The sequence below is a fragment of the Motacilla alba genome, chromosome 1A (genome assembly GCF_015832195.1).
Source record: "Motacilla alba alba isolate MOTALB_02 chromosome 1A, Motacilla_alba_V1.0_pri, whole genome shotgun sequence".
NCBI lineage: Eukaryota > Metazoa > Chordata > Aves > Passeriformes > Motacillidae > Motacilla > Motacilla alba.
The window spans coordinates 37,659,117-37,684,526 of NC_052031.1; the positions used below are offsets into that span (position 1 = coordinate 37,659,117).

At 34.5% G+C, this 25,410-nt stretch overlaps 1 protein-coding gene across 14 annotated transcripts in view; it reads left to right on the plus strand.

Moving 5' to 3' along the window:
• Window positions 1-25,410, plus strand: part of NAV3 (neuron navigator 3) — a 509,706-nt gene that overhangs the window by 350,462 nt on the left and 133,834 nt on the right. For 11 of the 14 annotated variants that reach the window (XM_038153422.1, XM_038153423.1, XM_038153424.1 and 8 more), the window contains 4 exons: window positions 1,513-1,585; window positions 5,228-5,405; window positions 18,828-18,896; window positions 21,595-21,734. In XM_038153422.1, coding sequence (XP_038009350.1) covers window positions 1,513-1,585; window positions 5,228-5,405; window positions 18,828-18,896; window positions 21,595-21,734 — 460 coding nt within the window. Of the gene's footprint in view, window positions 1-1,512; window positions 1,586-5,227; window positions 5,406-18,827; window positions 18,897-21,594; window positions 21,735-21,796; window positions 22,834-25,410 lie in introns of those variants that run through there. The other 3 variants (XM_038153421.1, XM_038153430.1, XM_038153429.1) reach the window with 3 other exon arrangements.

Genomic DNA, 25,410 nt, shown 5'->3' on the forward strand with positions numbered 1-25,410 from the left:
GGTTTGAAAATACTTCTAAAATGTGTTTAGTAGTGTATTGACCTTTATTGTTCTTGAAGAGCAGATCTGAATATTTTTCAGGTATTTATAAATTTATACATTTATACCCATGGACCAAGACAGTCCTCAACTCGTAATACATATTGCTAGGGTCAGTAGTAAAAAGAATATTTATATCCTTTTAGCTACTACCATTTCGAGACAACAATGCCAGAACTCCAATGTAGAAAGATGACAGTAGTCAAAGACTTTCCTAGGTGAGAAAAGATACTGCCAAGGATTGAGTAGCTTTCTTTCAAGGAGTGAATTTACCCCTTATGTTTTGATGATTGAAAACAATTGACATGAGACTTTGTGAAATGTGTAAACATTCAAATAAAATAACTGCATGGACTTGAGTTACTGCAGCTTTATGTTTTTAGTGTTTTACTAGTGTTTTAGTATGTTTTTAGTGTTGAATATTCTTTGCTTTATTTTCAATGGTCTCCAATGAAAATAGGCATTTAAAATATATTGTTCAAATTTTGTTTTAGTTTTGTGGTCCTAATTGCCTTGAAATAAATGCATCAACCTAAAATAATGTTTTAAAATCAAACCTGTTGAAGCCACTTGAAACATAACACCTCTCTATACATATTTTTTCTGTTTTCATAGCAGCATATTTGTATACAAAGATAGTAATTTTTATGTTTATAGCTGATCATTCCTTCAAAGGTCCTAGAAGGACTGGGGTATTCAGCTGAGGATAGTGACTTGAGAACATTTTGGAACACCCTGTCTCCATCATCTATTAGACACATGAAAACTGTCTAATTCTGTGATTATTCATTTTAGAGGCAGAAGTTCTGTCCTTTTATTGATCTGTATTTAGGCTACATTTTTGTATGTAAAGCTTTCTGTGGTAGCTGTAGATTTCTTCTAAATCACCGAGAGAAGGCAGCACCATGTTCTTTACTAAGCAAAAACTCTTCTGAGGAGCATAAGCATTAAATAAATCAAATTTATTTATTGTATTATTTGAGGGAAAGAAATTAGAGGAACAACCACTAAAGAGAGTGATATTTTCACAGAACCCCACATCGTCCCAAGCAAGTACCTTTGCTTTCACCATTTTTGCTTGCTTTTTTTAGTAAACTCAGCTGCTCACCTCTCCAGACATATATTCAGTGTCCAATTCTCTAGGAGTGCTTTCCCTGCTGCTTGTTTGTAGCATACAAAATCCAGTTTTATGTTAACTAGGTGGGTTGCTGAGTTGCCAACATGCCATTCTGGATTGGGCATTTGTGAATTGTTTTTAAGCACCAAAGTGGACAATGAAAGCTTTATCTCGATTCCCCAATTAGCAGTAATCATTCTTGCTAAACTTTGATAAAGAGCTGTAGTATGCAATGAATGTAAAGTATTCATTCCTGAGCAGTTTTTTTTGTTGGTTTTTTTTTTTTCCCCTCTCCCAACATTTCTGTGTTTTGTAAAATAGTCTTATCCTGCTTGTTATTTCTATTCATGTTGCAGATTGAGAATGTTGATGTCTGCCTTAGCTTTCTGGCAGCCAGAGGCGTAAATGTCCAAGGTCTTTCTGCAGAAGGTAAGAGAAACAAATCATCAGAACAAATAACAAGATTTTCTTCTGAAAGCTGAATTTCTTAACACAAATCACTTGCACCTAAATACCAAGCTCCAGCTGTCTTGAACAGCATGCAAATATAGATTAATGATAACAAGTGAGAGAGTTTCCTTTTAATTTTCCCTTGATATTGAACCAAGAAATGCAATGTTTATGAATCTTGAGACAATGTTTTAAAACAATATTTTGTCAATGGTAATAATCTTATAATGTTACCTCCACAATATTAGATAGACACAGAACTTCCTGAGCATACTTTTTTTTTAAATTGTTCATATATTTGATTCAAAACAGCAAACAAGAACTTAAGAATCCTCCTCAGTTAAATAAACCCAGGGAAGACTATTTGTTTCAGCAAATTTATTATTAGCAGTAATGCTGTCCAGATGAGTCTGAAAATTATAGTCTTTTGATGACATCTTTTGATGTCTCCTATTAAGTCAAAGAGTGAATGGTTTTGCTGCTTCAGTTATTCTGCTGTATTAGTCACCTTAGATGTTGCCTAATGTGGTTGCAACTAAATTAATAAATATAATAAACAAAAACCATTAAAAATACAAGTTGTCTTAATTATTACATAATATTACCTTGTTCATGTAAGAGGCATATGAATTAATAAAATGTATATGTCTTTGTCCTGTAACAAATTAAGCAGTTCTGCAAGGTGTTGCAAACCTTCAAAATCCCTTTGACCTCTCTGGCACCTGAAGGTAACAGGTCCAGAGATACAACCCTGTATTTTTATTTTACTTGTAGCATAACTAAAAGCTGGAAGGAATTTTTGTTTTTCCAGAGATGGTAATTTCAGTTGAATTCTAGAAGATTCATAGAGAAAAAAAATTCGGAATACTAAACACTATTTGATTTTTAAATTAACTAAGAATTACTGTCTTTCACCATCTGAACCTATGGTTCAGATGAACCTATGAACCTAGGGTTTTAAATATGCAACACAGATGTGATATGTACTATCTATTCACCTTGATTGTCAAATTGTGAAAAGCTCCCTAAGTGATTTAGGAGAACCTTTGCGTCTACTTGTAGATATCCTGTTGCAAGAGAATACTGGAAGTTTGCATGCTCTCATTCTCCTCAAAGCTATTCAGAACCAGAATTTCTAGAGGAGCCTATTTTTATTTTGATATAAAGTATGAATTAAATGTGTGCAGAGCATGAATTTATTTTATGAGGATATTCATCATTCTTTAGTATGTTGACATGGTACATGACACATTTTCTGTACTATTTAAAATCAAAATCTGTCTGCATTCTGCAATGCCTTTATTCCTATCTTTGTTTTGCTTTGGAAAATAATTTTAATAGTATATATGTTCAATTGTGCAGCTTTAAGTTCATATACTACTAAAAGTAATACTACTACATGGGACTAAGTGCAAGGACTATGATTTAAAATGGTCTTTATTCTTCAAAACCAAATTTTAACACTTAGTGCTGAAGTAAGAATAAAATTAATTCTGCTGTTAACACAGTTGGTCATGAATCTGGAGTAAATCCACTACTCTGTTCATAATGATATTCTTCAAAGTACTGCAGAGGTGTGATTTCCTTAAATATACCATTTTTACTGTTTATAATTCTGAATATTACAATTTTTAAGGGGAGAGGAAATTGAGTTTCTTGTAATAAGCTTTGTTAAATGTGTCTTGGTTTTACTGAGTCATTTATTATTGACCTGAGAGGTTGTGGAAAAAAAACCCCATTAGCTTAACAAGCTTTGAAGATTTCACAACCAGTTTATGACCTCATTTTGACAATTGAACAAAGAGGTCTAGAAAAAAAAGTAATTTTCAAATCTTGGCTGCCAAATATCTGCTTGAGAGCCCACTTGATAAATAATTATCCAGTTGCTGCAAAGAAAAACAATCTGCTTCTTTTCCAAGTATATGTATAGTACACATTAGAAGTTTCTGGATTTTTTGCTTGTGGGAAATATTCTAACTTTAACTCTATTAAAATTAGGAAAGAAAAAATTATTGATAGCATCCGTACCTAAAAATAGTAAAAAATATATTAACACAAAAAGAGCAAAATTTTAAGATTGAAAAATGTTGAGTGAGATTTAACAAAGGATTCTTCTTCTGAGCATGAAGTGATGCAAAAGATAAGAATAAATAAGTTGGTGTCATGTACTGACAGTCTTCTCAAACCAGAGCCACTTAAAATAGTTACATGGTTTTTTGGGGTTTTTTTAAGGATCATTTTAAATACAAATTTTCTGTACTCCTTGACAATGATCTTCCTTGAAACCAACGTGACTGCAAAAGTCATATTGCCTAAAAAGTTTACTTGTTCTGGGAAAGTTCTACATATCTCTCATGGTCTCATTGCTAATCAAAGATCCTGCAGCATCTTCACAGGGAAAATGAATAAGTATGGCTGCTTAGAACAAATTCACATTTTGAAAAGTATATTCCAGTGTCCAGGATTAGGTTTGCTTTTGAAGAACAGGTTGTGAGCATAAAAGCTTACAGAAAATTATTATGGTTTAAGAGACATTTGTATAAATTCAACTTGAAAATTTGCCTAGGAAAGCTGTGCAGTGCACACAGCTCAGTATTTTGATTTGCAGGGAAGGCAGAAAGGTTGTGGCATCGCATGTCAGGTTGCAAGTCTACAGGTCTAATAAAAACCTTTCACAAGGTGGTCACTGCCAAAGAAAATTAATAATGAGGCTATGAACAGACCTACATGCTGCAGATAATTTCATTAAAGTCTTCTGAGGTTTCTTTTTGACACTGAGATCCTTTATCAGCAAAGAATGACAACATCCTTGTAAAATCTTCATCTCAGGCTGGGAAAAAGCTAAAAAAGTAATGGGAGTTATACGGATGCTACAAGGGTTCACAAGAATTGTATTCAGGTAGCTGTTTAGCCTTGCCAAAGCTGTAGTTTTTGTCTTCATTATCAGTAATAGCAGTATAAAATAGAAAGCTCTAAAATCTTGTCATATGAAAGTTCAAAGATGTAATCATGAGCATTACAGTCACCTTTTTTAAAAACAACCTTCCATTTATTTTCTTCTCTCATGTTTCCTGCACACATCTGTATGAATGGACAGGTGCTCATTGACAAGAACCATTACCATACAGTCTTTTTGATTTTTCCAGAACTCACTGTTTATTACCAATGTGCACAGAATTTGCTCCGAAAGCAAAACGAGTAATTTGAAGTCATGGGGTTTGAGGGGGTGTATATTTAAGACTAGAAAGAATTCAGATTTTTCTGAATGAGCTTTTTATTTATTAGAATATTTGTACTTTGTTGGGACAGGACATTTCAGATATGTATCTTATTTAAGGTTGGATATATTCTTGTTTATGACCATGCAAATGACTCCTCATGAAGGCATTGTAGAGGTAGGTGTTTATTGCAACACTGACACATAAAACCCCAAAAATTATAATGAAAAATACACTCTCGGTGACACCTAAAATGTCTCTGATATTACAGGTAAATTAAGAAATATAAGACAAAAACATGTATAGATAGGTATGTACAGACGTACTTTAGTATGACTTTTAAAAAACTTAAGTCTAAAACCAAAGTGTTTTCACTTCCTTTTCTCTTTTTTTTTTTTAATAGAAATAAGGAATGGAAATTTGAAAGCCATTTTAGGGCTGTTTTTCAGTTTGTCTCGGTACAAACAGCAGCAACATCATCAGCAACAGTACTACCAGTCTTTGGTGGAGCTACAACAGCAAGTCCCTTCAACTCCAGCTGAAGTCAGCCAGTCCAAAACACACCAAGATATGCAGTCAAGGTAGGTTAAAAAGTTATTTTTCTCAGGTGTAAAAGCTTTTTATTTTTCTGTTTGAAAAAGACAAAATTTTGTTTAAAAAATGGTCTATTTAATTTTTTTAGCTGTTTACACAGTGGTTTCAATGTGTTTTTTGATAAAAAGCCCACATTTCTTGGGAGCAAAGTTAGAATAAGAGCAGAGAACAATACCAATTAGTTTTAGTTCCAATTTTAGTTAATTGTAAGCCTTTCTTTTACTTTATTATTGATTTTTCTGCACATTGCACAATAAGAGGCTGCCAGCACACCATGTGGTTAGTATATTGGTTATTTTCATGTTTTCTTCACATTCCCAGTTCTACATGTAAATGAAAAATTTCCAGTAATCAACAAAACAGATGGGGAAAAGGCACAATTAATACTTTCATTTATTATAAACTCTTTTTATCCCCACACATTCTGGGTTTTGAGGGCCTAATTCTATTTGAATGTTTTGCAAAGGGAGAAAAAATAGCCTTAATCTGGTTGTTTCTTTTAAGAGGGCAGTTTTTATTTAGTTTTATGAAAAAAAAAGCACTCATTTGAACCCAGTAATTGCTGAATTACATTGCTTTCAGACTGTATCTGAAAACATATTTTCAGAAGGTAGTTGCTTGAAGGCCACTATAGAAGAATGAGTTTGAATCTGTTTAAATGGAAAGAATATTAACAATGTATATTTTATTGGGGAAGTTTGAAAAAAGTCAACTGTAGATCTTCATGAAGAGTTTTGTCTGTTGCTTTGTTGGGTTCAGTACTTGTTCCATTTTTTATATCCTTGTTCAAAACATTTTTGTGGGATTACTGAACAACTGTATGTCGAGAGTGTGGTAAGTTAATGATCTAGATTGGATTAAAAGTATCAGACTAATATATTGACATTCTGGTTCTTAAGTCCATTGCTATATAAATTACACTTTCATGTATATAATAAACATATTTAGTCTTCAGTGGACGAAGCTTTAACACTTTAGCCTGATAGAAATCTTTATCTTGAAGCTAGAAATGTTTTAAAAATATGTTTTGGAGGGAAGTGTTGCTAATAGCATGTTAATTACCTCATTTGATGCAAAAATTAAGATACGTATGCATGGCTGGGGCATTATGAAGTGCTTTTATTTTCTCTGCTACTGAAAATTAACATCTTTGAAGGTTTTCGCTGTGAAGTACACTATTAACATGTAATCTAGGCAATTATGGTGGGGTCCTAGAAGTGTCTGACCATTCTCAGCATTTTCCAAAGCTGAATTTCTGCTTTATGGAGGATATTTAATACTAAATGAGAGACAATAACATCTTGTTATTCAGGAATTAGGTGTTCACAGCTTTAATCAGGGGAATTAAGAGCTTAGCCAGCTTCCTATAAATACCTTTGGTTACTGATTTTTGTTCTTAATTTACTGAAAGAACTGAAAAATTTCCTAATTTAATAATTTATCCGTGGTGAAGTTTTAATAACAACAACAACAACAAAAAAAAAATACAGTGTTCTCTGTACATCATGACTATTGCAAGAGTTTGTCCAAAAAAGCTTGGATAAAGAAGGTTTTTTACTATTTGGATGATAGTGATTCCACATGCTATGCAAAGAGGTGTTGAATCTTTTATTAAGCTTTCCATTATAATTCCCTGAGATCTCATGGTCCTTCTGCACTTTTTTATCCTCTTCTATTTTGCTATATTAAAATATGCTTCACTAAGAAGAAAATAAATTATTCCATGTCCCAGATTCTCCAAATTTATGATTTTGTAGAGTGACATCTAAGGCTGATGGAAAAAAATTTCAACTTCATCAGGGTGCTTTAAACCTTCCACTTTAATCTAGGAGTTTAAAATAATTGAATACTTTGATTAAATTTCTGTTCATAGCTAGGTTTCAGATGTAAAATATTTCTATGTAAAAAATTACTGGACCAAGATTGATGACATCTTTCTTATTTCTTATCTGTAAACTGAAAGCAAGATTTTTTTCTATTTGCTTTCACTACAGAGAAGTTTGGTACTTGTTACTATAAAGTCTGTATTGCCTGAGGGACTATGGTTTCTTCTATCCATATATTTTTCATTTAAGTCTTTAAGGATAAAGAAAGGTGCCTACCAAAAACATTCTCATATATGAAAATTTTCTATCTTCTACTATAAATTTAAATACATCTAGTATTATGAGCTGCTAGCAAAACAAGGAACTCAGAAACAAACAAAAATACAATTTTTTTCAATACTAATTTTCTTTTTTTTGGTCAATTTTTGAAGTAATATAAATAAATTAGCATAAAATAATATTTCCCTTCCTAAGAAAAATGACTACATGTGAAAACAAGTTTTCCACTAATAGATGGGCATACATGGATGTGGATTCTCTCTGGTGGACTTACCAACACTTCTTTTCATGACAGCCATTTATTTCATTTATTCTTTTCCCTATTAAAAAAATTGAAATATTATTTTAAATATTTACCAAGCACCTTTCTAGTTTAAATGTGATAATGAGTAAATAAAAGCTTCATTTTAGAAAGAAGCCAAAATATGAATAAAAAAAGAGAATAAAACATTACTTTGGTAAGATCCATCTTGCCTCTTGCTCACTTTTTGCTGTCTGGAATATGGACATGTAGCTTACATGATTCCTCAAATTGATTTCTATGATTGCTTTCATGTCAAGTATGTCTCAGCAATATTTAGAAATGCAACCAACATAACTGAGGTGGGGGAAGCTCATGATTTAGAGGGTCCTGAGGAACTCACATGACTGCTCTATCGGACACTTGAGATCTTTAGATATTTTTGGCAAAAAGTAGTTTCATACAGATACTGAAACCTATGCATTTCCCTATATAGAGAATTTTGGAAAGTGATAAATTCTGAAGTGTATATTAATGTACATTCTCCACACTGTCCTTATGAAATTAACCGAATAGATAATCCTACTGCTATCAATCAAAAATGGAGTAATTTTATGTTTTTCTGAAGTGCTGTTGCTAAAACAAGCTGTTTTATCCTTTGATAGTAAATGTTTATCTTTATGGCTATTTATTATTACACAATTATTGTGCAGGTATACCTTTTCTATTACCGTGTTGCAGTTCTGAATATGTTTTTTAAAATTCTTAATTCTTTCTGTTTTCTAACATTTGTAATAAAACTGTGGAACGGTTTGGTATGCAGAAGCCCTAAGGCAGAAAATCCCTTACTGTGTGTATTTTGGAAAAAATATTTGGCAAATGCACATAACAGAGAGTAGCTTCCATTAAATTGACCTGTGGTCTTTTATTACCTAGAAATAGTTCTTTCAGGTTTTTGAAAGGAACAAGAATTATCTTAGTATTATGGCAGAAGCCAGATAATGAATGTAGCTGCTAACACGTGAATGGGACATTTGTCTTTTTTCAATAATAGCAAAATGCTTCAAACCTAATTTGAGTAAATTTTCAAGGGTATGTGAAAATCATCTTCTTACACTACAGATGTTTCATTTTACTGGGAGACTCACACATATTTACTTTGCTTATTTACCTGAGAAATAAAGATGTCTTTTTGACACACTCTGTACATTTAAGTGCATTTGATATCCATGTGCTTGTATGTGTGCCTACATGTAAGCAAAAACAAAATATATGCACTGAAAAAGGTGTGTGCTTTTTAGAGACTTTATACATTTTCTTAAATCTTCAGTAGTCAGTCACATTTCATGTTGTACTTTAAGTATTTGAAACTATGTCTTAGTTTGTAATAATAACTGAGGTTATTTTAGGTTACAGTATTCTATGAGAAAAGTTATCTTCTTCATTGCTTCCAGCTAATGTATACTAAGCATATTTTGTAATTTCAACTTTATTTCCTAGGAGGCAAAAAGCTATTGTATTTTCTTTATTAAACAAATATGAGAAGGTGATGCCCTTCACTTTTTCCAAGAAAAATACAGGTTATACATGGGAGAAGGAAATACCTCTGAGAAGTCACACTGAAAATGGTCAGATTACAGAGGTTGCTGAAGAACAAGAGAGTTTTGTCTTTGTACATGCAGGGCTAGCATCTCACCCTCCTAATTTAAAAGACTGGTCCTGCTGGTGATGGTGGTGGTGATGATGGTGATGGTGCTCATCCCCATTTCCAGGTTATGATGTCCTCAGTAATGATCAATGTCTGTGATCATTACTGGGTCTGAGCGTTCCCATGTGCCACTGAAGACAAGCTGCTTTGTACAGTGTTTGAGCCCTTTGTCAACAAAAACTGAAACAGGCACCAAATTATATTAGGTCTCTACAGGTTTCATACACAGGTTGTTTTGCTAAGGTAAATAAACAGAAGCCCTGGGGGAAGGGTATAATCAGAATATCACAACACTGGACAGGTTACATTTGTGCAGAAATGGGGAATCCAGGAGACTGATCCAGGAGGCTCCTTGTCCTCGTGTGACTAGGAGACAACACAGACAGGAATGTAATTAAGCCAATTTCTGGACGAATCTCTCTTTCCTAAGTGCAAAGTTTGCATGGGAGGATAATGAATCTCCTTTCACAGGCTCCTTACAAAGCTATCCACAATTGGTCAGTGTGGCAATACTTTAACATTCCTATTCCCATGTAAACTGTCTGTGACCAACATCAGAATTGTGAAAGCTGCGCACACAGAAGGCAAGCAAGATTCTTTTTGTGAAAGAGTATTATTTGCATATCTAGTCCTACGGCCAACAGCAACATTTCAAATTAAATGTAAAAGGAGGGAAGGGAGTTGATTCATGATAAGTGAAATTGCCTTGCAAAAGCATACATTCTTTATGGAAGATCATAGTTTTGTAGAATTAATTATAAAAACTCTGAAATTATTAGGTTATTAGTGAAAAAATCTGCAGTAAATAAATAGTAAGCAAAGGCAAAGAATAGTTTTAGATGTGATTTCTGATTTCTTTTTACCCTAAAATTTCCTGTATCCTTCCATGGCTAACTGTGGGGGTTGAATATTTCAAAATCTGAAGTTGGCACTTCACTCTTTCCTTGTGACTTTATTGCAGCTCTGAGATTTATTTTTAAAAATACAGTGCTGGTGGCCTTATTTAAATCTGTCAGTACAGATAGATGACAACAATGGCTACATTGTATTTTTATGCTTTGCTTTGGTAGTGGATTCCATTATCAGAGCAATACATCTGTGGTGATGATCTTTCAACCACCCAGATACTAAGAGAAAACACATGTGGATGAAAGAATTTCTGTCTCATTTACAGATTAGACAGTAACTGGTTTCAGTAAGCTGTCAGAAAAATTCCCCTAGACGGGCAAACTATTTTATCATGTACAGAAATGATGAGCACAGCTTGAGGTCCAGATGGATTTTGTTAAATTTGTTATATTAGAAGTGCACCCTGGTTTTCCTGTGCATATAAACAAAGTTAGGTAGCTGATTTCTGCAGACAGTTGCATATATATAACTACTGCAAGGATCAGGGTTTCATGTTGCCTGCTGCTCAGAAGTACTAGGGAAGAAATTGAGCATGTTGGATGCAGAGCTTGTGCTGTGTGAAAAACAGTAATGAAATTTAGTGCTTATATGATTATTAGCTGAAACAGATCCATGTCAGAACACTGGGAATCTGCATAGTAATCTTGATTACATCACTCTGTTTGGAAAAAAGCCTTAATTTAAATATTCTGGAGGTTTAAAATATGGTTACAGCAGTCTACACCAAGTGCATTGCACTGACATAGGCTGGAGAATGGAAGTTGTGCATAGTTGTGTGTGTTTCTTGGTTAAAGCATAGGAAAGGGATGAAACAAGGGCCTTTGCTGTCCTTAGCTCCTGCCATTGCTAGTCACTTGGTTTTGTTGAAAGGAAAGAGGCAGGTAGTTCCTGCTTTTCCCACTGTGGAATCATTACCAAATCACTGATTCTGAAGAGAAGAAAAATTAGGAAAATATTTATTTCTTCTTTCTGTTCTCTTTTTGCTAGTACTGGTCTAAGTGCTATTAATCTAATTGGATGTATTTTTATGTGTCTGGGAGATAATGCAGAATGAATTGCTTTATGTAATTGTTCCAGGATCTGCAGGAAGCTGACCTTTAAATGGCCCTTAGGTATTTAATTTTATTTTAACCTTTTATTTTACCTTGCAAATCAGCTGTGGCTCCATTTTGTTCTACTCCCCAAAGACAAAATCATTACAGTCCTCAAGGTTCCAAATCACAGCAACTTCAGAAAGGAAGTTCTTTCATCATATTTGTCCTGTAGTCCAAGTAAATAAAGCATTTAGTGTGTCTCAGTGGCAAATGACTAATCTGTCTAATAACCTTCACACAAAAGATATAGAACAAAGCATTAGTAAGAATGTATTTTTCATATACTTCTTCCATGTAACCCATCCTCTCTGAGAAGATATCTAATAACATTTCTTCAGCTTAAAATAATGGGGGAAAGGGTGTTTGAAAGTGACATTCAGGTTCTAAAATAAATGGTCTTTTCTATAGTTATAATACACCACTCTAGCATGGCTAGAGAGAAAATAAAAAAGTAAATTAAAAAACATTTTTAGTCTCTAAAGAGCATTTCAGATTTTTTTTAACTGTTCATCCTCCATTTCACCCTAAGTCCTTCATAGACTGCTTGTATCTTCTACCTTCTTAGCTATTTCTGTGGCCTGGATCCTTCAGACTTGTCCTTTACTGATTGGTGTCTCCCCTTGTTTGTTGCACACAGTTTTTTCTCCTTACGAGGTACCTGATGGATGTCTGAACACTTTCTTTAGGAACCTGTGGCATGCAGTTACCCTGGGTTCTTCTGTTTATAAATTACCTCTGTTCAAGAACAGTAATTTTTCCCTGCCTCTTCGGCTGTTTGCAGTTCAAAATGCAACTGTCATCTTTTCTCATTATCTGTTCTTGCAGTTTTCAAAAGAATGTTTTAAATCAGTTCTGTGGAAATATTCATTCTGTGCATTTCAGATATTCTCATTGTCTGGCCTGTGTCACCCTTGCCACTCGTTACTTTTTATATGTCAGTTTTGATGCACTTTGGCCATAATTTTCACTGTTGCTAATCCAGATCATGTAGAATTTAATGGGAAGTGTTCCATTCATCCTTGTAGCATTGAATCCAAACTTTTATATATTTCTTTCTGAAGGAATAGAAGCTTTATAATTAAGTTATTTTCCCTTCAGACATTTGTTGCTCTACCCTCACTTTCTACTGAGATTCATTAGATCTTCTCATTCTCTGATGATGAAATCTGATGCAAATGTCCATACATTTATTACTTTCCAGGACCTGCCACCAGTTTAATTCTGACATCTTGTGAAAATTGGAGGTTGCCTATATTTATTTGTATATGGCAAATGAAATTTCAATAACTGTAAAATGCAAGGGTAGGGTAGCCATATTAAATTAGCACAGTCTTCTTTTTTTTTTTTTTGTTAAATGATACGTAGCAAACCTATTATGAAGCAAAATGTTCTTTCTTTGTTCCTATTTATTCCTTAATAAATTCCTTCATACCAATGTGTGACCCAGTCTTTTCCTTGCATTTTTGCATTCATTTAAGTCATAGTTTTATATTTGTACTTACTTTCTTTGCTTCTGCCAGTCCTTTTATCATCTGTTATATCTTACTATTTTCACAGACTGTGCAACAAATTTGATATTCTACATATTGTGGTTTTCCAGGTGTCAGTTAATGAAATAATATTACTGTTGGAAGCTGCTGTAAAGGAGATGACTTTCTCTCTTAATTTGCCAAAAAAGGTCCAAAATAAAAATCCATATAAATTCCAGAGAAGCCTAGGCATCACTGTTTGGCAGTAATTGCCTGTGGAAAATAGATTAAATAGAAGTGAAAAAAAAAAAAAATTTTTTATATTTATAATTCACCAGACAAGAATTTATTTGTGTTTTGAAAATACTTAAGGAAAAATAGCTGAACTGCTGACAGAATCTTTTGTATTTTCTTTATATTGGAAAGCTCTTTACCACTTTAAAGTCAGTGGGGAAACTGAACAAAATACTTACAAATGTATTTTACTACTGTCAATAGAAGCAGTTAATTGTGGGATAATTTTTTGACTGATGCACGTTTATAGCAATCCCAACCATACATTAGGATGTGTTAACAAATGTGGACTTTCTGGAAATCTATGCAAAGATTCAAGAGATAATTAGCATAGATTTGAAGAAGCAAAAGCATCAGCATTTCTGTCACCTCCATTTCCATTTCCTCTGGGAAAAAACTTTATTACAGTTTTATTCTATCAAACTGTGAAGTAGAATGGTGGCATATGATTCTGTGCAAATATTCTGATATAATTCTGTTCTAGTATAAGATCATAAATGATATGGAGATAAGGTCATAAAATGGTACAATTGGTCCCCCTAAGGGCCTAATCCTAGTTCTGGCAGCACACTGTAATCCACTTGTCTAATTTGTTCAGAGAAAAATAGTGAGGTTTAAAAGATGGCGTTTTAGGTGTGCTACAGGTTAGGTTAAGCACAACAGCAAAGTGTCCTAAACCACGGCACACAGTTACTGATAGATATCAATTTTGTTTCTTCAATGTTGTGGTTCATGTACTCTTTCATTAAATTCCACAAAATACCAATACTACAATACTGGGAGCAAAGCAGAAAAGCTATGTTCACTGTTTACTCATTCTTATTAAAAGGCTCTGTGTTCTGCAGGAACATAAATATTGATGCAAAACTGGGTTATCTGCATTTTGGTTTATGAGTTGTGAACAATAGGAAAATATTGAAAACATAATTTTACTTGTACCTTCAAGCATGAATCATTTGGAGACAGACTGCTTGAATAAGATGCCAGAAGTTCAAAGAGCGGAAAGGAGAAATGTCCAAATAATTTAGAACAGATGACAGGGTATGAGCAAGAACTGCCTGAGCCATAGACATTTCCTCTTGTGAATGAAAAAAAAAAGTGTATTTATGGGTTAAATATATAATATTTATCTCTATATTTATATCTATTCTATCTTTATCTATGTCTAATATTTATATTTATATCTATATTTATATATCTATATTTAACATGATCTGTAGATAATAATACCTCTATCTATAAAGTAGACATTCATAAATAACATTTATTTAAATGTTAAATGTTTATTTATTTAGAAATAAACAAATAGGTATAGGTTTAGATATAAGTAGTTATATAGGTACATATATGTGGATATGGCCATATATTAATTCACCAAGGCTGGACTAAAATGGGAAAATAAATGTCTGAAAAATATGGTTTGTACAGAAAATCAAGGCTTTTTTGGTTTCTTCCTCAGTGTTCCTTGAAAGTACATTTGGGGAACCAGGGATCTTCTACATGCCCAAACTCTTTGGTAGGGTGAGAGCTTGGAAACTTTTGTTTTCTGTGGCATCTTTCCAGGCACACTTTGAATTTGGAGTCAGGTGTACCTTAGAATGTTATCTCTTGTATATATACCTTAGAATGTTATCTCTTTAACCAGTAGGATGATGAGCAGTCAAATAGCTTATTTAAAAAAAAAAAAAAACAAAAACTTTAAAAGCAAAAATGGTGCAGGGCAACTGAGACCTTCTGGGCAAATTTTTATATTGAAAAAGCATTCTTTTTAAACTAGTCTTTTCCAGAGAATTGTTCTAATACAAAAAAAAAAAAAAAGTCTTGAACAGCTCTGGAGTGCATCCAGACTAGAGACTAAATGCACTTTGTAAGACCAACAGCATATTAAAATTCAAGTATGTCAGTAAGGAAGAAAGAGTTTGATTATATTCTACAAGACCCTTTCCCTTTTTCTAATTTTAACATTGTGCATAGCTGGCATATTAGAACCACCATGTGACTCTTATCATTGTAGGAAAATGACAGCATGATGTAACATGATCCTATTGATCCTTTGGAGGACTTAATAAAAAGTATATGATATTCAGGGTGTCACTGCATGAGTTACTTTTTGAAGATGGAGGTTAAAATATTTTAGCTTGATTCATGCTCTTTTCAAGTTTATAGAAGGTTCATCCTTTAACTTTATGTGTTAACCCACTTTCAAGGGCCTGCTTGTTTTCTGACATATGGTATCACAACAAGATAGAGTTTCTGGTAGTTTCCAGTGTCAAACAATCTGTTGCCTTCCTTCTGCATAGAATCATAGAATGATTTAGGTTTGAAAAGACCTCTGAGTTCATCAGGTCCTACTGATAACCCAGCACTGCCAAGTCCACCACTGAAACCGATCCTTAAGTGGCACATAAAGTCATTTAATATTGTAGCCTACATTGATTTCCTGGTCTCCTCTACACCTTCTGGGACCATTTTGTAACCGTGCCATGCCTGCAAATGAATGACCTCTATCAGCTCCCCATCCTGATGGAACATGGTGCACAGGTCCCCAGTGCAGCTGACAGTGCTGCACAGCCGCGTGGCACCGTGCAGAGCCCTGGTTCCTGCAACACTCAGCACAATACAGATGTGGGGTTCTCTGTCAGCAACTCGGGCTCAGCAACATCACTGTCCTTTCTTCTCAGCTACCTCTGTGCTGAACTGCCTTTCTGGGCAGTCTCAGGATGTTTATGCCATTTTCTCACAGCAAAAGACATTTCCCATGAACTGTCGCCATTTCATATCTGCTGCGTTGACTAGTGTTTCCCTGGTTTATAAAACAAAATATTGATGACTCTGACCTGGAAGACAGAGTCCATATTATTTCTGCAGAGTCCAGATTATTTGTAAGATTTCAGATGCCTATATGCCATTTTACCTGTTTTGGACAGCATTTACTTCACTTCCCTTATGTGTTATTTGGAAGACAAGAGTTAGGCATGATGTCTGCTCCTGTGTACAGGGGGTAGCTGACTGCAGATATGAGTAATTTAACAGTGGAAAGGGTCTTGTAGACCCTGAGAAAGGGTAGTAGATAGCTGAGAACAAGAGGCCTTAAAAATCCTCCTTTCCAGCCCTCTGACAAGTAAATCCTTCCTTGTCCTTAATGCTGCAGCATTAAACTGGTACTGTCTGATATGTTAAGATCCATTATGATCTGCTTTGTTGCAGACACACACTTACTATATCTGGTGTGGATTTTTAAGCATTAAAAATAACTGTTTTAAGCAAAACAGGTTTCTTTTCCTGACTGACAGATACTACCCACAGACAATTACCTGGTAGGATAGAGGGTAGTATCTAAGTATTTGTTCATACATTTAGAAGAGTGGCTAGGCTAAAGTCTAGTCTGAAACAGCATTGCAGTTCACATCCATGAAAGTGGGCCAGCAACTGGGACATGCATCCATGGAAAACTTTCATGGGCTCAGCACATCCAGAGCTAATTGACAAGGAAAACCTAAAGTCATTAGAACTTGATGCACCTGCTTCTTGAGTTAAATTCTCTTTTTGCCTTTCTCTTGTCACATTACTTTGGAAAATAAATTTTATCAGTCACAGTGGAAATCATGCTTTACAAATCATGTTTTACTGACATTGACACTTTCATCAGTGCCTGTCAAGCCTGTCTGGAACGTTTGAAAGTAATCTATAGGCTGATGTTTCATGAATTTACTAATGGATAAAGTCCCAGCTAACAGTCACAGAAGGGAGGCATTCTAGCAAGCATTATCAGATAGGCATTTTATGTATTTATTGCTATTAAAAGTATGTGGGCTAGTTTATCAACACTGAGATTAAGGGGTTTGATCTTTCAGTTTACTCTTGAGTGTATTGTTTGAGGTAGAAATGCTATGATACACTAAGACTCTGCAACCTACTCACTCTTTTTTCCCATCTTACTTCCTGTGTTGATTGTACTGTGTATCATTCCACCTTTTACAGCATAATGCACAAAGGTTTTATTTGACAACAATTTTTCTCACAAATCTCTTATTTTAGTCAACGCAGATAACCAGCTATTCATTTCTAGATTCCTTCATTTTAAATATATTGAAAAAAAAACCACATGAGTGAAAGATCTCATCAAAAGATAGACTATTATGCCAGGCACAAATGTAGCAAATTCAGTAAAACAACCTATGTCACATTTGCATCCTAAGTCCAGACATTATTAAGAAATATAGCCGTAAGTGAAATATAATTCAATGTACTAAAAACTAGATAGATAAAAATACATAAATGTGATTATTCTGAAATTATTTTGGTATTATTATAAGCAATATATTTTATTATTATAAGTGATATTCTATATCATAATATCCACAGAAACTCTGGTCATGTAAAAAAGCAATTTGTCAGCATTACTCTGAAGATATACACGAGAGAATTGAATGCTGCTTTTACATATTGAATGATTCCTTTTTGTCCTTTTAAGACTGAAGTACTCTTCTTACTTTTATATTCATCATATGCAAATGTGCCATTTTTAATTGGCAGGAACAGAGGCAGCTCTTAACCCTTTGTTGGGGTTTAACTTAGTAAAGTAGCAATAATCTCACATGTCATTCCAGTCTCCCATTGTCCCTTGGTTTGTGCCTTCTTCTCACCCCTTTTCAGCGCTGCAGTGCTAAGGAAGGGAACACCTTTCTTACCTGACAGCTTCTCCCATCTGGTTTACACTCAGGTCTGGCTGCTTCAGTGGACTGGCAGAAATTGCTTAACACTGTTCTGGTAGACAACACCACCAGGTGCTTCATAAAAGTGCTGCTAGTCTTTTAAAAAGCTGTGACTAGAGCACTGTGGTTTTTGCTGCTACTCAGAAGAATTGCTGGAAGATGCAGAACTCTGAGAAACAGAAGAAATCTGTGACCATCAGAGTTTCTGCTTCTTTAGTTGCTTCCTCACTAACAATTCAAGGAATTTGATGTTGTGATTGCACCTGGCTTAGGCACCTCTCTACAGCCTTAGACTGTGTGGATGCCAAAGGATGCACCTGTCTATGAAAACTGGAATTACCTGACAGAAAGCTGTACCTTGGCCATACATTTGACATATCCCCTATGCAAATGTCTAAAAGAGTAGAGGAAAGAACTTGCTATCTACTCATGCCAGGTTGTTGGGTATCAAAAGGAGCATACAGTTTTTAGCCCTAGAGCATAGAATTTTCTGTGGCAGAAATGCTACTTGGATGCCTTAATAGACAAAGGTGCATTTTCCTATGAATTCCACAATGAGTCTAAGAACATGCCAGGACTTTCTTAATATGAGCTATACTTCAGGAATTCAGTCGCTGTGGAAATTTGCTCACTTTTTCTATTGATAATTTCTAGCAAATGAGACATTTTGTAGTATCCATTATTTCATAACCTGTTCATTGCATCTCATAAAAATCTGCATGTTTACATTGTTTCATATTGTTGCCAGTTAATTTGCATTTTTTATCCATGTTCAATTTGCATTCATTAACTCATCATTTGCTGGTAAGTGTGTTCTTTCTATACATATTCAAAGAAATTCTTTAATTCAATTTCTCTGTTTCTTCTCATACAGTCTCACAGCCAGATATGCAACTCAGTCTAATCACAGTGGAATTGCAACCAGTCAAAAAAAGGCTTCTAGGTCAGTTAAATATCTCTAATTTATTGCTTGTTAGTGATACTCAAGCAAGTATATGCCCATTGATATTTTATCCTTTGGACTTAAGCAGACACTAAACAATGTGCAATTTTTGTTATGTGAGCAAGCTTTGGAATGATGAGCTTTGCCACAGAAAAGCCTTGTATTCATTGGCTTTTGGCCAATTTGCTGATTTCTACTATATATTAGCAATATTTCTGGTTGTTATGTATCCTGCATCTTTGTATTCTGCATGTAAAATATTGGATGTGAAGGATTAGTTGGTGATTTTAGTGCTCTGTACTTTCTGGCTCAATTCCTGACTTTAGTCATGAGTGAAAAGAAGTTTGGGAGTCCACCCCAGTTCCCACTAGATGTTTTGCATATATAGCAAACCCACTTGAAAGTCTGAGTTCACAGCGTCAAGTTTACAGAGAAGCAAAATAGAGCAGAAAAAAAGAATGACTTCCAAGATTTCTGCTCCATCAAGAGTAGCCTGCACACAGTCCCCATGAATGAGAGACTTTGTTTTGGTGAAGTGAATTTGACAGAGCTGTGTGTAGGAACTGACTTATTTCAGATTTTGTCAGTACTTTTAGTCTGTCATTTCCATGAGCACTAAAATCTACATACCAGATTATAGCAGAAAGAAGCTGAGGTCTAAAGCTTACTCTGTTTTCTAGTTGTTGTTTTTTGGTTTGGTTTTTTTTGAGGGGGAATAATTAATGTGTTCATTAATTATACCTTTGCTTTACAGTTCATTGGTGAGACCAATGAACTCTAAATTGCATAATCTCCAATAAAGATTGGGTTTTGCAGTATAGAACACTAACACAATATGTGTTGCTGGTGATAAGTTGAAATGAGCTATACCACGGTCCAGTTGCTTTGCACCTGCATTTATAGATCTGCGTTTTCCTTATTGCTGATGCTCCTGTCTTGTCCACATTCAACTTGTCAAAGTTAACAGTCCTATTGTCTAATACTTTAAATCTGTGGCAGTGTTTCCGAAGCCTGTTCAGAGGTATGTGACTTGTCCCTTATTTGTTATACTCTTCTTTGCATTTCCTTAGCTGCTTAACATGATTCCGCAAGAGCAATTTAAAACCTGAATTCAATTAAGAAAATCAGCAGATGAGGTAAACTGGAAAATGTGTAGAGAAAATGACCTCATGCATAATGTGCTTATTGTGGCAAGTTCTTGAATTCTGGCATACAGAATAAATGCAGAACTATTTTGTATTTTAACAGAACAGATGAGTTTCTAGTGTTGCACATGCCTTTTCATTGCTTTTGTCATTACCTTTGACAAATGGTCTCAGGGCTCTTACTGCCTGTCAAATTAGGGTAATGAGAAGGAGCAAATGGATTTTTAAGTTTGTTTTAGTGCATTCTTCAGGGAACAGAAGATCACTCGAATTCACGGGTCACTGTAGAGGTTAGCACACGTACCACTGCAGAGCAGAGACAGTCTGCCCTGGGCTCGGCGCAGAGACTAGCAGGGTAGGCTGGTGGCCAGAACGAGCCATGAAAATAACCAGTGGATTAGTTCTCTGAGGTTTAAACTGGTAAAGAAAGAGATTATGGAGTTGTTTATATATGTTTGAAAATGAAAATGAAATTATTTGAACATTTCTGCATTTCTGTATTAAACAAACAAAAAAGTTTGGAAAAAATCAAATGTTTTGTACTTTTTTGCAATGTGATTTTTTTTTTTCTTTCCTTCTAATGCTGCTCTTTCATAATAAAGTGAAAATAACAGAATTTGATAGCTCTGGTAGAATTTGCACTGCCATTATTAAAATCATTCCAATAAGCAAGAAACAGAAGAGAGATGCTCTTCTATGGCAAAAGCCTATGACTGATTTGAGCAATTAATTTTATTTAAGAAATAACAAAACTAGAAAGGAGTGGGGGTGCCCACAAAGGTGCTTCAGAAAGTTTGAAGTAGGCACATATGAAGCAATCTTACAGCACAAAACAAATTTTAAAAGATGCAGGCTTACACATGCCAGAAACAAGAAGAATCTACATTTTTTTCCTTAGTACCGCCACACAGTAAGGTTCAGATGGTGGCAGCAAATACTAAGAAATGAACTGTATAGTCTTCATTATATATTTCTAAAAGGTATAAATGCATCTATGTCATCTAGATTAAATAGGTATTTACAATATTTTTCATTTGAAATAGTAAGGAGGAAGTATTTTAGTCAATAGTCTTCTGAAAAATAACTGAAGATAACTGAAAAGTCAGCTTTTATGCTAAACACAACTGTGAAAAAATTAATAAAGAGATACAAAATATTTCTTAACTATGTATTGCTGTGCTTTTTAATATATTTCTTTAATATTTCCTCTTCAAAAGTGACAAATTAGTAAAGGTTGATATTTCACTTTAATATTTGTTAGGGTGAATCTGTTTTAGCAATGTTAATGGCAAATGCAAAGCATCTTCTTACATGTCTTGTGACTCTAGAAAGTATCTTTTTTCCCTTTTGTGTGCATAAGGATAAGTTTAAATTTTCATTTGTGCAGTCTAACTAATTTGAATCCTCCTGTTTGTTGTTGCTTCCTGAATTCATTGGGTTTAGTTGGTTTAAAATTGTGATCTGATATTTGCACACTGTCTCTGCTATATGTTGTATTACATAAAATTAACAGATTTCTCACTGGTTTCTCACTGATTTTCTCACCATTCCAGGCTTCCAGGACCTTCAAGGGTGCCAGCTGCAGGCAGCAGTACCAAAGTCCAGGGAGCTTCCAATTTAAATCGGAGAAGTCAGAGCTTTAACAGCATTGACAAAAACAAGCCTCCACAATATGCAAATGGAAATGAAAAAGGTAAGGGATTAAAGTTACTAAGTTAACTCTCCGTAACACACAAGAAGGAAAAAAACCCCAAACTTTCCACAAGGGCCAAAGAAGAGAATGTAGTTATTAGACATGTAAGAAATACCTATGGGAATTGGGGCCCGAATTAGGACTTGTGTTTCGGTTGGAATTTAAGTTCAGATGTGAAAACTTTTGAAAATCAAAATTTTTGAAAATCATATTTTATCCATCTTTGATGAAAATATCACAGGAAGACTTTTACAAAGTAAAAGTTAATCCATATTGGATGCCTGTAATTTTATTCCATATAAAAGTCTTCTCTTACCCGAAGAAATACTGCCATCATTTTCAGGGGACTTGGCATCTTAGCCTCTAATGGAGAAGAATCAGAATATTATATTTGCATCAGAATGTTACATGTATCTATTCTTTCAGAACCTAACCTAGTGTGTGTATAGTACTGAATAAAGCATTGCAAGCAAAATGAAATTTTGCAGGGATTTGGAGCAACCATTGCAACAATGAGCTGAGTACCCTGGCTCCTTCCATTTCTCTCACCCTGACTCTGTTTTCCTGGAAAATGTGCCTTTTCAGGCTTTATCTCAAAAAGAATAATGCAGAAATGCAGCTTTCTGAGTTGTGTAACTAATACATCCCCTTCCTCCCATTCTTTTTCCCTTTGTGTAATGAACAGCATTTTATTCATATCTCTGGGTTAGAACCGAGTTGAAAATGATACAATATACATAGTAGCCGTTTGCATCCTTGGGGTCTGTGGGAGGAACAAGTATGCAATGAATGTTCTTCATCCAAGCAGCAGGCAGCAATCCAGATTTTTTTTTACAAAATTCTGATGACCATGCTTTGCCCCTAGCTGTATCTGAAGATATAAAACCATCCTTTCAATAGTTATTCCTTTATTTTTACTATCAGGATTGAATGTTTCATGTAGTTCTATAGTGGGTTTTATTTTATCAAGGAGTAGTTTGTGTCAAGACATCCAGTCTAAAACTAGAAAAAGATCAGTGTGAAAACTGAGCACACACTGTATAATTCACAAATACAATAGTGAAGTTATGAAGCAGGAGATGTGGCTACTTAAGTGAAGGTATGTACAGCAGTTTAGGCTTTCAAATTGCTTCATAATTTTGATATGTTTGCTACTGAAATATGTGAGAATGAAATGATTCAAGGTGAGACATGAATGTAGATAATAATATTCTTAGCTCATTACTTGGAGACTGTCTTTTGACTGCTAAGGCTTGCATTGCATTGTACATTTATGTGACTTTTAGCACGATGTATTTCTTTACTTCCCCATTTTTTACAGCAGAGAATGAGAACCTTTATGAGGTTTTTCTTGAAGTTATCACTTGGAAGAAGATAAGGGGTGGCATTTTTTGTAAAGTAAATCAATTCATTTTACAGAAAATAAAAGAAGTAATGCTGCATATGTGCAGACTACTGTATTTGATATGTTTCCATGTGGCTTTTTTTTTCTATCAAAACAGCAGAATGGATGAAAAAACATTACTTTTACATGATAATCAAAGATAAATACAAGTTGGTTTTCAGTATAAAGCAGAAGTTCATTAGAGAAAATGACTGCTGTGAATGCAAGGGTAGCAAAGTAAGACTCTTTCATAATATCCTGACAGAACAAAAGAACCTGTATTTGAGTGTACTGTGCTCTACATTTCCTAAACAGAAAAACAACCATACCCTGCTTTATTTTAAACTTAGTTATTATAGTGACTAATTTTTTTAATATTACAGTGAGATTTCCAGGTACTTTTTTGGTATTTTTGAAAGTATTTTGGGATGTTCTGTAACCTGAGATTTTTGAAGAATTTCTTTAAAAACAAACTTCAACCTTTACAATATAATAATATAAAATAATAATAAATAATAATAAATAATATACAATAATATAAAACCCATCCTTTTAAAAATAGTGCCACCGTACAGTAAGAAACTGATTGTTTCCCTACAGTGCAGCACGAATAACAGACCTTATATTTAATTTTTCCTTCTGATGCAGATGCTTGGAGCAAGATAACTTAACCAGCTTTTTTTGAATAGATGCACAGCCCATGTACCCTAATTTCTAAAACAGAGATGACTTGTGCTAATTAAATAGCTGATAGATATTGGGACCATCCAAGCTCTTCAAGGACAGACCGCTGTTGTTCTGTTCCCTGCTATACACCTTCCTGTATGTGCAAGAAGGAGACCTCAGAAAATATACACAGCGTAAGATTCTTTTTTTAATCCAGTTATAGGTAGTACTTGTAATCCATTCCTGCATAACACGTTCACTCAGTCACAGTGGAGAGTGGATATGTAGTCACAGAGTTAAAGGAGACCTAAAGGTGATCCAAGAGAAGTGATATCAGCCTCCTATTTAGTATTCCATTATTTAGTCTCTCATTGATATGATCTCCTTTGAATGTTTCTTAGGGAGTAGTTCAACTCAATAAGAAACCTGAGTCCCCTGAGCAAATGCAGGTTTGCTCTTTATTAAGCAGAGCAGTTTTCACTGACAGACCTGATCCATTGTGGGGCACAGGTAACTGTGTGTAGATCTGGTTAAGTCTGAAACACAGAAAGCAGCAGAACATTAAACAAGCCCATTAGCTCATTAGCTGAAACTTTTTTGTGCAGCTTTAGTGCAAAGTGCAATGCTTTTTTTTTTGCTTTTTTTTTTTTTTTACTCGTGTCAGATTTATCTGCCTCTGATTTAATAACATAAAAATAAAATAAAATTAGGAAAATTAAATTATTTAAATGAAGTAATTATTCATATTGCTAATAAGGTAGAAAAACAGTGAATTTTGAGTACAGCAAAGAAATAATGTTCTAATTCACACATTTTAAAACAAATCTTTATCCCTTAGATCTTAGAAACAGTGTATTGGAATATTGATGAAGGTCTCTATGTCATGGAGTTGTATTTCAAGCTTTTCAGTATATAAGAAGGTGTTTCTGTTTACTCCAAACTCAGTTTTAGCAATATTTGGTTTTTTTGCCCATATGAACTCTGAGAAGCTCTGCCCTGGAGCTCTATTGGGTGATGATGCTGATGCAAACTTCTCATCTCTGGCCAGGATGTACATTTGTAGCTAGTTTGTGTATCTTTCTTCTGGTGCCACTATTTTTCCAGTTATCCCTGGTGGTGTTCTCTCGTGCTTATAAGGGGTAGCTACTTTCTCATGGACAGCTACAAAGGGAGAATTGAACAAGCTGAATTCTTTTAATCTCACTAGGTAGACCTCCCATTCCATCAAACATTATTCTAGCAACCCTTTGCAACTCTTACATTTTCTACTAATCTTTTTTATTGTGACTGGCTAAAAGTGAATTATCTGGACACCTCTCTGCTACAGAATATTTAGATTATCGTGAGTAATTTTGCTGCAGTGGAGGAGCTGTTGTTAAGAGGTTGTCTTCTCCACAACAGCACACAGTTAAGGTCACAGATGAGAAGACAAAGGAGGGCCCAAGTGCAACTCTTCACATGTCCTTTATTCGTTCAACAGCCTATGAAAAGTGGATTTGAAAATGTCCAGTCGGTCATTGTGGTCTTGCTGTGTTATGGTAGAAGTTTCTCTTTTTGCATTAAACATCTGAAGGTGTTGTATTTCTGCTGCGCTTTTACAGTGCAGGTTGAGCTCTGAAGCACAAG